Genomic DNA, 12,674 nt, shown 5'->3' with positions numbered 1-12,674 from the left:
CTGTTGCAAAAATACAAATTTTAAGACATTTATAGCTATATATGAAATATAATACCTCATTTCATACTATGAACGGATTATATTCTTTTATAACATATTTATATTTACCTAATTTAATTATTTGTATATTTTAAGAACATATGAATCAAAAATTTTCATATCTAATTTTAACGATTCTACAGTTTTTTCGAATAGCTATTGTTGCATTTTTTATTGTAATTTTTTATTTTTAAAACATACATGAACAATCGAGGGGGGCATAACCAAAATATAATTATATATTTCCAAACGCTTTATATATAAAACAAGTAACAACCAAAAAAACATTTAATCAATATATAAAGATGTATCATATAATAGTTTGTTAATTTTCTCGATCTTTATATCATTCATATAATTTGTAGATTCTTTTGTAATTTTAGTTTGAAAAACTGAATATTCATCTAAAAAATTCAAAAAAAGAAAAAAAACAATATATATGTATATATATTAGGAATTATATTTTATTCTTTATTTTTTAATATATTTGTGAGAACATGTACCTTCAACCAGATTAATTGAATTTGATGGTTCTGTTTTTAACAATGAATGTATAACAGTAAATAAAAAAATAAACTCTATAGTAAACAGAATAGAACAAGGAATAATAGCTGCCCAATACCTGCATAATTAATAAATATATTCAAAATAATACATGTACATATAAATAGCTAGGTGACTATATATATCCCTTATTTTATTTTATTTTATTTTATTTTATTTTATTTTATTTTATTTTATTTTATTTTATTTTTTTTAAAATTAACTTGGATGGGAATGGAAAATGCAATATTCTCAAAACATCATCAAACACAAATGCCCATACTAGATATGATTCTGCATAAAATTATAAAAACAAAAAATACCTAAAATATATAAAGTTCACAAATATAAAGACAACTTCTGAATTTTATTCATCTTGTTTTTTTTTTCTCTCTCTTTTTTCCTTTTATTTATTAACCCCATAAAACCTGAGTTAAACATAAAATGAAAAAGGCATATCCTTCCCAGATTGATTTCATCATATAAGAAAATCAACGATTTAAAATAATATTCAGTATCAATATTTCTACTAATAATATTATATAAAATCTTGTATATCCTGATATTTCTTTTTTTTATATATGTGTAAGAAATGCGGAATAAGTATATAACCAAATCATCTTATTAATAACAATATAAATTAATTCACTAAATTTGGTAAAAATAAACTTAATGAAATTATTCAATTATACATAAAAAATGAATTAAAAAAAAAATAGAACTTAAAATAGTGAATGAAAATAAGCATACATAAAAGGTATACTAATAAACGGGAATTATATTAAATTGGGAAAAACACAAATACGTACATTTTTTTTTTTTTCATTTTTTTTATTTTTTTTTTTTTTCATTTTTTTTATTTTTATTTTTTTCAACTTTTTGATCTTCCGCAATTAATAATAATAAATTTATCATATATTTTTTCTACGAATTCGCAATTTGGTGTGACATGTTTGATTTTCATTTTGCTATTCTTCACCCTTACAATTTCTCTTTTTTATTTCCCGCATTTAATTAATTACCCATAACACTCAAAAACATTATACTAAATAAAATATTGTGAATTATACAAATTTTATAACTATTTTATAACAAACAAATACAATTCCCTCTATAAATCACCACATAATAATGTTTGAATTAATACTTACAACTATAGATTGATCATATTTTATTTGACAATTTCACAGTGAAAAAACAAATAAGTCCCCCTTTCCATAAAGCTACTAAAGAGAACTATCGATTTCTTTATCATAATATATTATACTCAAAAATGGAGTTTTTTTTTTAAATAAATGAAAAAAAATATTACACATTCTTAAAAAAAAGGGGAGTTATAAACCTAACATATACTTAATATAAAAAGTTTGTGATATATATATATATATATATGTAGAAATAAATATATTCATATAATTAATCTTAAAATAAAACAAAGTTAACAAAAAAAAATGAAGATTCTAGACAAATTAAGAAATCAAGAAAGATTGCAATTGCTATATATACTAAAAAAAAACAATGGAAGAAAATCATTATTTTTTGAAAAATCACTTCATATTATTATTAATTTAATATTAACTGAACAAGATATAAAAAATGAAAAAATTGATAATGTTTTTTTTTACATGACAGATGAAATAAATACAATATCCAGCAAAGCAAATATATCAAACAATATTATATTTTTTTTACGTCCATATTTTTATGAAATAGAACAAGTATTTAAAATAATTGAAAATATAGAAAAAATCAAAACAGATAATAAGAACTATATATTTATTTTTATTCCTTATATGACATATATGTGTGAACAAGAAATTTATAAATATAATGCTTTAGAACTTACCATTAAAATTATTATTTATCCTTTATATTTTTTTCCTTTATATAATGATGTATTTAGTTTAGAAATTAAAAACATTTTTAAAGATTACTATGTAGATAACGATTTTAGTAACCTTATCTTTTGTTCATATGCTTTAATGTTTCTTCAATATATATTTAATGGAGTATTTAGAAATATTAAATCTCTAGGCCATGTTTCACATTTTATTTCTGAACAGTTAATGCAATTAAGAAAAGAAATAGTTGCTAATAATTTTAATATACAAACTCCCAATGATTCCCAAGATAATTTATTTCACATTTTGAGCAATATTCAAAGCTTACAGGATTTAACAAATTTTAAAAATCCAAAAGAACCTTCTGTTGTACCTATCAAATATGCTTTGCATAAATTTTTTCTATCCGAAAATATAAAAAAAAAAAAAAAAAAAAAAAAAACGCCTTACACCAATCATAATGAAAAAAATGGCATTAAAAAATATGAAACACCAGAAAATTATTCATGTGACGAAGATGAAAATTCAATTTTTCATAGTAATGAGTCAACTAGTGACCTTAGTAGCACATATATGGATAATCAAAATGAAAACCTCAATCTCACATCTAATTTAGAAGATTCAGAACCCATTCAATGTATCGAGCGAAACGAGGTCGATGATCCTTATATTATTGCCCCTATGGCTGAAAAAACAAATCGAAATGAATTTAGTTCAAGTACCTCCACATATAAACGAGAACATATAGAAAACAGCAAATTTTCAAATACACCTGAAATAACAAACCCATATAATAATCGTTCAAAAATAGAAAATAAAAAAAAAAACAATAATGAGCAAGTTAATGACGATGTTGATAAATTTAAGAAAAGTGAAAATCCAGCAAACGATTCTAATAAAGACATAGAAAAAGATACAAAAAAATCTGACAACTTCAAAGAAGCAAATAAAATGACAAATTTTACTAACATTATTGATACTAATATAAATGGTTATTCTAATTTTATAAACAATAATTATGATTTTGATAATATTAACAAATATAATTCACAAAAAATTTTGAATTTTGAAACGGACGAAAATAGTATTAATTCAGATGAAGCACATAAAGAACCTGATAAAATAAACTCAGAAAATTATAACAATAATGAAAATAAAAGAGAAATGATAGGCACTTATCGACAAAACTCTAAAATTATGACCAAAGAAGAACACATAAATAGTAATGATAACAATAGTACTAATAAAAATAATATTGATACAAATAAAATTAATCATATTTTTTCAGACGAATCTGATTTTAATATTAATAAACCCGATTTTCGAGAAGACAACAAAAATAATTCTAATAAATTCCTTTCAAATAATTTAAGAAATAGTGATAATCAACCTGTAAAAAAAGAAATAAAAAACGAAGCAAAAAAAGAAGCAAACAAATTGGAGAATTTCCTCGATAAAGATAAAAAAAATGAACACTATAATTCAGACAATGATGAAAAAAAAAAAATTCGAAACATAAAAAAAAAAATAAATAAAAAATTTGCATATGGAATGGGTATACCTAATTTCATGACCGAGTTCGACAACAGTAAATTCCTTATGAAAAAAAAAGATAAAGAAGAAGCCGAAAAACAAGAAAAAAAAGAAAAAAATTATTTATTAGAAAAACTTGGAATAAATAATTTTCTATTTTTATTAAATACATGCACCAAAATAGATGCATGTATAATTATCGATCGAAGAATTGACATGGTTACTCCCTTTTGCACCCCTTTCACTTATGAAGGTTTAATTGATCATATATTTTGTATTGAAAATCTACAAATAGAAATACCAAGATATATTATATTTAACAATGGCGCAAACAAAATAGAAGCAGAAAATTCCAAAACCACAACCCCAAAAGGATACCCATCTAACGATTTAAACAATAAAAAAATTAGAGTCAAATTAAACAGCTCAATAGATGTATTATATAATGATATAAAAGATTTAAATCAAAATGAAGTGGGCATATTTCTACACAAAAAAGCTAGTGATATACAACAAACTTATAAAGAAAAAGATTCATTAAAAGATATAGGTCAAATAAATAAATTTATGATCAAATTTAAAGAAAAGCATTATGAACATAACTCTTTATCGAGGCATGTAAATATTGCATCATATATTTTAAACGAAATAAAAACAGAAAACACTTTTAATAAATTAAAATTAGAAGATGAAATTATACAATTAAATACAAATACAAATAAAACTATTTTATCAAATATAGTTAAAAAAATACAAACATTAATATATACTGGCGAAAATATATACGAAATCTATAGATTGATATCTTTGTTTTCTTCGATAACTAATGGGTTTAATGATGCTTCCATGAATGAATTAAAAAAAGATATTATTGAACAGTATGGTATAAATGAGTTAACTCGATTAAATAACTTACATATTTCTAATATTTTAAAATATCAACCTAAGCAAAAATTTATATGGAATACTTTGAAAAATCACTTTAACCTTCTATCGAATGATGAAAATGATATATCGTATGTGTGCAATGGTTATGCCCCTTTGTCAACTCGATTAATTGAATACATTGGTGTTTTTAAAAATAATATGCAAGTTTTCCCCGAAGTTTTTAGTCTTATAAATGGCCCAACCTTTGATATAATACAAAATGCTGTAGGATATGAGCATGTTCAGGTAAACAACAATGAATACTTTGATGGATCTAGTTATAAGACTATTGAAAGTTCTACTGAAACATATAGCCACTCATTTAGCGATAACACTAGTAATATTACCAAGGGAAGCAATCCACCAAGTCATATTGATACTGATGATAGTAATATTGTTGAAGTTAGTATGTTTAGCTACAGTAATGATAAAGATAGTATACAAAGTAATACTAGTGAACACATTCATGATATTAATTCCAAAAAACATAAAAAAAATATTATTCTTTTTTATGTTGGTGGTATTTCATATGCCGAAATTGCATCCATTAGGAAATTAAATCAGACCAACGAAAATTATCATTATTTAATTTTTACAACTGAAATTATTAGTTCAAAAAGGATATTCGATTCAATGGATACTTAGCTTGATGAGAAAGTAAAGAAGCTATTATTCTCCATAAAAAATTATTTTTATATCTCCATTTAATTGTGAAAACGGCTCCAAATTATCCAATTTATTCACAAAATATATATATATTTAATAATTAAAAAAAAATGACAAGTATAATATTTTCATTTTTTTTATTATATTACTAGCTACCAAATTCATAAATATGTTTAAATCCCCATATTATTTTAAACATGTTAATAAAATTTTTCATAACTTTATGCAAATATTCTGACATGTTCATAAAATATTTTCAATTGGTCATATTTTTTTATTAAAATTTGTTACACACTTAGCCTTATTAATTTAGTTTTTGAAAAAAAATACGAAACATACTTAGTGGAATGCTGCACAAATAAACCCTACATTTGCTAATTTTTATCGTCCATTTTTATTATTATGATCATAATTAATATTTTTTTTTTGTCTGTTTTTCTCACACAATTGGTATAAAATTTTCCTATTTAACTTTTGCAAATACATTGCTTTATCTTAAACAAAGCGTAATAAATTCTTTTTAAATAATTAAAAATATAAAATTGTTTATTTAAAACAGCATAATTGCTATTTTATACTCAATATAATCCAAGGAATTTGTAATATATCTACGTATATTTGCATGATGAAAAATACGCAATATTTTATGAAAAATTTATAAGCGTCATTGTTTATTTCAAATTTTTTACTTTAAATACGAATTAATTTACAACACATTTTTCCAATCTACAAATTTTCAGATAAATGGACTTTTTATCTTACCCTCCCCTATACCCTGGAAACATAAATATGTAATGTAGATATTCATAAAAATGCACAATTGACAAATAATATAGTAATAATAATACAAAATAAAATACAATTATAATACCATTTTATAAAATAATACTTTTTTACAACAAATTACCTTAGCTATTTTTTATACATATGTACATGCGTATTGAAACCGATTTTATATAGTTTTATTTAAAGGGATCCGTTTTATCACAGTTTATTTTTTTTCTCAAACGGGCAAATTATATATATATTATATATATATATATATATATATATATATATATTTTAATAAAATAATAAATATTCAAATAAATATTCTGATCATTTTTTTTTATTTTTATAAATATATATATCGTAAAGTGATATATAATGAATAAATTGAATTCTCATCGCTTTCAAAAATATTTATTTTTGAGGTAAAAAAAGAAAAGGAAAGAGCACAATAAGAGCAACAAACAAGTGAAACACGAATAACTGATAAAACAAGAAAAATAATAATATATAAAAAATACAAAATAAAAAAATAAAAGGGAGAAGAATGTCAGCATTATTTAATTTAAATTCTATGGTAACTGTCATAATATTATGCATATGTACATGTACTTACTTAAAGCCAAGATTCCCAAACGTGTTTGACAATAAAAAAAACGGGTTTTTGGGTACATTAGGGAAGTTTGCAATTATAGGAGATCGTCTATCAATATATGTATCAATCTCCTGTATTATATTAGCATTTTTTAACTTATTTATACGTTAAAATTGGGAAACGGGGGCATGCTATGATCATATATACATGTACAAGCAATATATGAATGCTTGTAAATTTATAATCCCTTAGCCTTTTTATTATTATCCTAATATTTCCTTCAAGAAAATGGACAATTTTGATATACCCCCCAACCAAACCTTATATGTAAATAATTTAGAAGAGAAAATAAATGTAAATGATTTGAAATATTTACTATATGAATTTTTTTGTCCATATGGAAATGTATTGGATGTAGTTATAAAAAAATCAAATAAATTAAGAGGACAAGCATTTGTTATTTTTAGCAATATAGCATCATCAACCTTAGCTTATAAAAATTTAAAAGGAAAACCCTTTTTGAATAAAAATATAAATATTAATTATGCAAAAACTAAATCAAAGATAATTGAAAAATTGGATGGAACATATAACCCAATTAAAAATTATAAACCAGCTAATAATTATGAAAATAATATAAATCAGTTTACCTTATTTGTTCAGAATTTACCTGATGAAATTAATAAAAATGCTCTAGAAATTTTATTTAATCAATATCCTGGATTTTCTGAAGTTAGATATATACCAGGAAGAAATGTAGCTTTTATTGATTTTAACTCTTATCAAAATGGCGAAGTTGCTATGAATGGCTTGCAAAGTTTTAAAATTACACCAGAGCATCCTATGAAAATATCATGGTCGAATTAATTTTTTTTTTCAAGTCAACATGTACAGAAAAAACGCACACATAAAATATACATCTTTATATGTGTGTACTGACTCAAATAAATATGAATTGGGTAGGTTATTATATTTTCATGCATACTAACTACCTTTTTAATATGTATCAATTATTCATACTTATTTGTCTATTTATGTAAAAATGCACACACAAATAAACAAAATTTACATTAATTTATATATCTATATATTTATTTTTAGTTAAAAATTTACAAACTTTTGTAATCTTTTCTATCTTTTTTAATTCATTTAAATTGAGTTACATATTTTTAAATTATCCCAATCAAAAAAGATATATAAATATATGAACAAAAAATAAATAGCCTAAAAAAAAACACGAAATAAATAGGAATCAAACAACATTCATTCTTTTTAATATTTTTCTCATTTTTATTTTTTCTTACTTTCAACTTTTTTCTTAATACTTTATATAGACAAAAAAAAATTCATTTAATACTATTACATAATGACAAAAATAAAAATTTTCTGAACGTACATATTAAATTGTGTCCATTATATAACAGTGTTAATAAATTTTACAAAATTTTATTTGCCTCTTAAATTAATTAGGAAAATAGCCAAAAAGAAATAAAAAGTAGTGATCAAAATATAGGCAAACGAATAAATAAAACAAATCTCGGCTTATATGTTTCAAACTTTTCTAAATGCATCAAAAAAATGAGCAAAACAAAACAAAACAACTATCTTTATATATATAATAATTTATCGATGGGAAATGAAAATAATATTAATTTTATTCCTTCAAGTAATAAAGAAATTACAAACCCATTGGATATTTCTCTTCCAAATCTTATCTTATCGAAGATCTCAAGATATGCTAAAAAAATAAACTGCTATACAAATAATTCAATTTTTTGGATAAATAAAAAAAATGAAAATAACAAAATTGATAACGATTATTTTTCATGCCCCCAAAAAAATTATTATTCTGTCATAAAAATAAAATCAAATATTTTTCATTCGTTTAAAAATGTGTGTAACCAAAGTGGTTGCAAAAAAAAATATTGTAATATTTATAATTTAATAAAAACTAAATCAATAAAATCGAAATTGTTCAAATTAGACAGAAACAAAACTAATTATTTTAAGAAAAAAAGAGAAAAAGAGAAAAATATATTTTATAAAAAAAAAAAATTATATTTTAACAAAAAACACCAAAAAAATAAATCAATACACAATGAAAAAACTGATAGGAATTATAGTTATTTCCCTTGTATTCATTTAAAAAAAAAAAGTGACATCAAATATTCTTTTCCTTCAGAAAACCAAAATAATTATATGACTTATGACAATTTTGATGACAAAAACAGCGAAAATGGAAAAATAAAATACATTAACCATTTCCAAATATTTGAATATAATAAATCTGAAGAAATAAATAAACAAAAGTATATAAATTCTATATCACTTTCAATTAAAAAACAAAAAAAAAAAGTATACTCATTAGAAAAAAATGCATGCCGAATTTTAGATATCATAGAACTTTTATTATATAAAAGAATGGATGAAATATTTACTTTAAAACAAAATATGTCAAATCATGATAAATATAAAGAAATATATCCGGATATTTTTTATTTTGATAACAATGGTAACTCTTTTCTTGCATGTATATATATATATATATATATTCATATAAATAATATATTTTTTTTTTACATAATATTATATACATGTACTTCTCTTTAATTAGATGATCTTATTGAAACTATGGATAAAAAATTAAAATTTTTGCCAAAGATTCCAGTTATTAAAAATTTAGTACCTTATTTTGGTCCTTCCCCTGAAAACATTTTTGGAAAATATTATTCCTTATATAAATATAATTACAAACTAATTGATATTAAATTAAAAATTTATAAAATTCCGAATTTATTCAATCAATTCATATTTTGTGGTAAATACACACCATTTGACAATTATATTAAATTCAGCATTTATAATCAGAATAGACAAAATTGTAAAAATTATTTACAAAAATATGATTATTTTTTCACGCACAATAATTTTCGAAAAGCATACAAAATAAAATCAACAAAAGCTAATTGTAAAATATCCTTTTTAAATTCTATTACAAATTCAAACAAAAATATAATTCAAAATAACCAAACCGATTTCGTTAAAATAAATAAAATACCACCAGATTTAATACAAATTTTGAATTACAAAATTCTAAAATTAGCCCAAAAAAGAGAGTCAACAATACATCTAATTACATCATAAAATAAATACCCATGTCTTATATTCAACTTATTTTTACGATTATTATAATTTCACAAATTTTATCCCACCCCTCATAAACTAATATCAAACATCGTAACAATCGTTTCCTCATTATATTTTCTTATTAATTTTGTTTTAATTTATATTATTTTTAAGGTGAAATGAATTTATGACATCTATACATATCCATCCATATATTGAAATAAATGAAATAAAATATAATCAAGTAAAATGAAATAAAATAAAATATAATCAAGTGAAACGGAATAGAAGCGATCATAATGCTTAAATATATAAAAATGAACAAATAAATTAGAAAGAAAAAACAGAACAAAATAATATACACTTATAAGTATACACAGCATCCTTCTATTGGTTCATGGATTTTCATACTCTTTTTTCACATCTTTTTTATATTCACTAAGCACATGACGAAAACATAAAATAATTATCTTTTTTAATTTTTTTTTGATCCTATACATCATATATATATTTGTATATATAGTATAGGACACCCTAATATTCTGTATATATTCCCAAATAACTCGAAAGTATAAAAATCAAAGATAATAATAAAAATATACACACATATATATATATATATATGGATACAATAATTTAACTTGAAAAAAAACAAAAGCTAAAACTAAAACAATTTTTATATATCACTATTATTATGTTGTAAAATATAACCAAAACTTTCCTTTCTACCAATCAAAAAATGGATCATTTTCATTAATAACTTTATCTGCTATAGATAAATCTTCTTGAACTTTTTCAAAATTAGATGCATCGAATATATTTTTATATTTAGGTTTATATGGAACATCAACTCTTTTATTTAATAAATTATTCCATTCAATATTAGAAAACCATGGATGTTCTTTAACACTTTGAGCACCTTTTTTTAAATTTCCATATCTTTTTGTAAGATCATGAGATAATAGTTTTTTCATTAAATGCTTACAATTATTATCTAAAAATTTAGGGAAATAAATAATTCCTTCTAAAATTTTCTGATATATTAATAAAGGTTCATTTGCATAAAAAGGAGGATATCCAACTAAAATTTCATATATAAAGATTCCCAATGTCCACCAATCCACCTAAAATAAAAATATAAACAAATTAACATATTACCCTCTTTACCATTATCCAATATTCACTCTCCTTATTTATTTATTTTCACTTTTCTTACCGCTTTTCCATGGCCAGCATTTAATAATATTTCTGGGGCTATATATTCAGGTGTTCCGCATAAGGTGTATGTTCGTGTGTTTACAACTTTTGCAAAACCAAAATCAGTCATTTTTATAAATCCATCTTTATCCAGAAGCAAGTTCTCGGGCTTTAAGTCTCTGAATAGGAAACCAAACAAATAAAAATTGTAAAAATTGTAAAAAATGTAAAAATTGTAAAAATTGTAAAAAGTGTAAAAAATGTAAAAAATGTAAAAATTGTAAAAAATGTAAAAAGTGTAAAAAATGTAAAAATTGTAAAAAATGTAAAAAGTGTAAAAAATGTAAAAAACTAAACCCCCTTTACCTGTATACAATATTTAAACTCTGCAAATATTCAAATATTAAAACAATTTGTGCTGCATAGAAACACCCTACATCATTTGGAAATCTTTTATTTCTTCTCAAAAATGTAAAAAATTCACCTCCAATTACAAATTCAAGAACCAAATATAAATAAGATTCATCCTTAAATGATCCATATAAATTAACCTAACATTGTATTAAGTAAAAAAAATAAATATACACATCCACATCTACATACATATTACAAGCAGTGGTACATAGAATAACAATATTTTTCTTTAAATTTTAACATTCAAATTATGAAATCAAACATTTCTAAACAATATAATTTTAATGAAAAAATAAAATATTCTAAAAAATAAAATTCATAATTATCGCTCTCAATTAGGTCAGTATTCATTTTGGCATTTTATCTTCTTTGATTTACTTACACAAAATGGGTGACTTATATAATTTAATATTTTTCTTTCAGAAAATACATGATCAACTTGTTTTTGTTTTATTATTTTGCTTTTTTCAAATCGTTTAATTGCAACTGGAGGTAAGTCTTCATTTTTATATGTTGCTAAAATCACTCTCCCGAATGACCCTTCGAATTTAAAAAAAAAAAAATAATAATAATAATAATAATAAAAAATAAAAAAAATTCAAACGAATATTTCCATATATACATAGAAATATATCAAAAAATGCAGCAAGCTAATTGTAATAAAAAAAATAATAAATGTCTATGTGGACAGCGACCGATTCATCAGTATTAGATAATAGTAAGCAAATATTGGATTATTATATATAGCTTTAATTTATTTTATATTTTACTTATATATATATATCAAAATAAAGAAAGAATAATACTTACCAGTTCCGAGTGTACGAATAAAATTAAAATCCTCATATTTCATTTTACTTTTTTTTGTAGTGGGTTTTATATCGGAAGTTTCCCTTTTTTTATACAACTGTAGATTTTTAAGGAATTGAATCATTTTAACAAAATATATATATTAAATAAAAATTAATAATAGTATGGAAATGAAAAATATAACATTTGAACGTATTGAAACAGACTAGTACAAA

The 12,674-nt window shown here is 21.9% G+C and overlaps 6 protein-coding genes across 6 annotated transcripts; 4 read left to right on the top strand and 2 right to left on the bottom strand.

Moving 5' to 3' along the window:
* Nucleotides 1–327: 327 nt before the first annotated feature.
* Nucleotides 328–1,061, bottom strand: PBANKA_0836100 (phosphatidylinositol N-acetylglucosaminyltransferase subunit P, putative; the record flags this gene model as incomplete). Its single annotated transcript, XM_034564549.1, has 4 exons — nucleotides 328–443; nucleotides 543–661; nucleotides 807–876; nucleotides 1,001–1,061. 4 exons carry the CDS (start codon nucleotides 1,059–1,061, stop codon nucleotides 328–330), a joined length of 366 nt encoding a protein of 121 aa, XP_034421335.1.
* Nucleotides 1,062–2,033: 972 nt separating this feature from the next.
* PBANKA_0836000 (vacuolar protein sorting-associated protein 33, putative) lies at nucleotides 2,034–5,528 on the top strand (the record flags this gene model as incomplete). The annotated part of the gene is made up of 1 exon (XM_034564548.1): nucleotides 2,034–5,528. The coding sequence occupies one exon, from the start codon at nucleotides 2,034–2,036 to the stop codon at nucleotides 5,526–5,528; it is 3,495 nt and encodes a 1,164-aa protein (XP_034421334.1).
* A 1,336-nt stretch (nucleotides 5,529–6,864) lies between these two features.
* On the top strand, nucleotides 6,865–7,083 carry PBANKA_0835900 (protein kish, putative; the record flags this gene model as incomplete). The annotated part of the gene is made up of 1 exon (XM_034564547.1): nucleotides 6,865–7,083. The coding sequence occupies one exon, from the start codon at nucleotides 6,865–6,867 to the stop codon at nucleotides 7,081–7,083; it is 219 nt and encodes a 72-aa protein (XP_034421333.1).
* A 117-nt stretch (nucleotides 7,084–7,200) lies between these two features.
* Nucleotides 7,201–7,779, top strand: PBANKA_0835800 (U2 small nuclear ribonucleoprotein B'', putative; the record flags this gene model as incomplete). Its single annotated transcript, XM_034564546.1, has 1 exon — nucleotides 7,201–7,779. The coding sequence occupies one exon, from the start codon at nucleotides 7,201–7,203 to the stop codon at nucleotides 7,777–7,779; it is 579 nt and encodes a 192-aa protein (XP_034421332.1).
* A 711-nt stretch (nucleotides 7,780–8,490) lies between these two features.
* PBANKA_0835700 (conserved Plasmodium protein, unknown function) lies at nucleotides 8,491–10,056 on the top strand (the record flags this gene model as incomplete). Its single annotated transcript, XM_034564545.1, has 2 exons — nucleotides 8,491–9,424; nucleotides 9,527–10,056. 2 exons carry the CDS (start codon nucleotides 8,491–8,493, stop codon nucleotides 10,054–10,056), a joined length of 1,464 nt encoding a protein of 487 aa, XP_034421331.1.
* Nucleotides 10,057–10,763: 707 nt separating this feature from the next.
* PBANKA_0835600 (cAMP-dependent protein kinase catalytic subunit) lies at nucleotides 10,764–12,583 on the bottom strand (the record flags this gene model as incomplete). The annotated part of the gene is made up of 5 exons (XM_034564544.1): nucleotides 10,764–11,162; nucleotides 11,255–11,414; nucleotides 11,602–11,786; nucleotides 12,032–12,189; nucleotides 12,460–12,583. 5 exons carry the CDS (start codon nucleotides 12,581–12,583, stop codon nucleotides 10,764–10,766), a joined length of 1,026 nt encoding a protein of 341 aa, XP_034421330.1.
* Nucleotides 12,584–12,674: the final 91 nt, after the last annotated feature.

The sequence above is a fragment of the Plasmodium berghei genome (assembly GCF_900002375.2).
Source record: "Plasmodium berghei ANKA genome assembly, chromosome: 8".
NCBI classification, from domain to species: Eukaryota; Apicomplexa; class Aconoidasida; order Haemosporida; family Plasmodiidae; genus Plasmodium; species Plasmodium berghei.
Note: the sequence above shows the minus strand (reverse complement) of the source record. Positions and strands in the feature narration are given on the sequence as shown.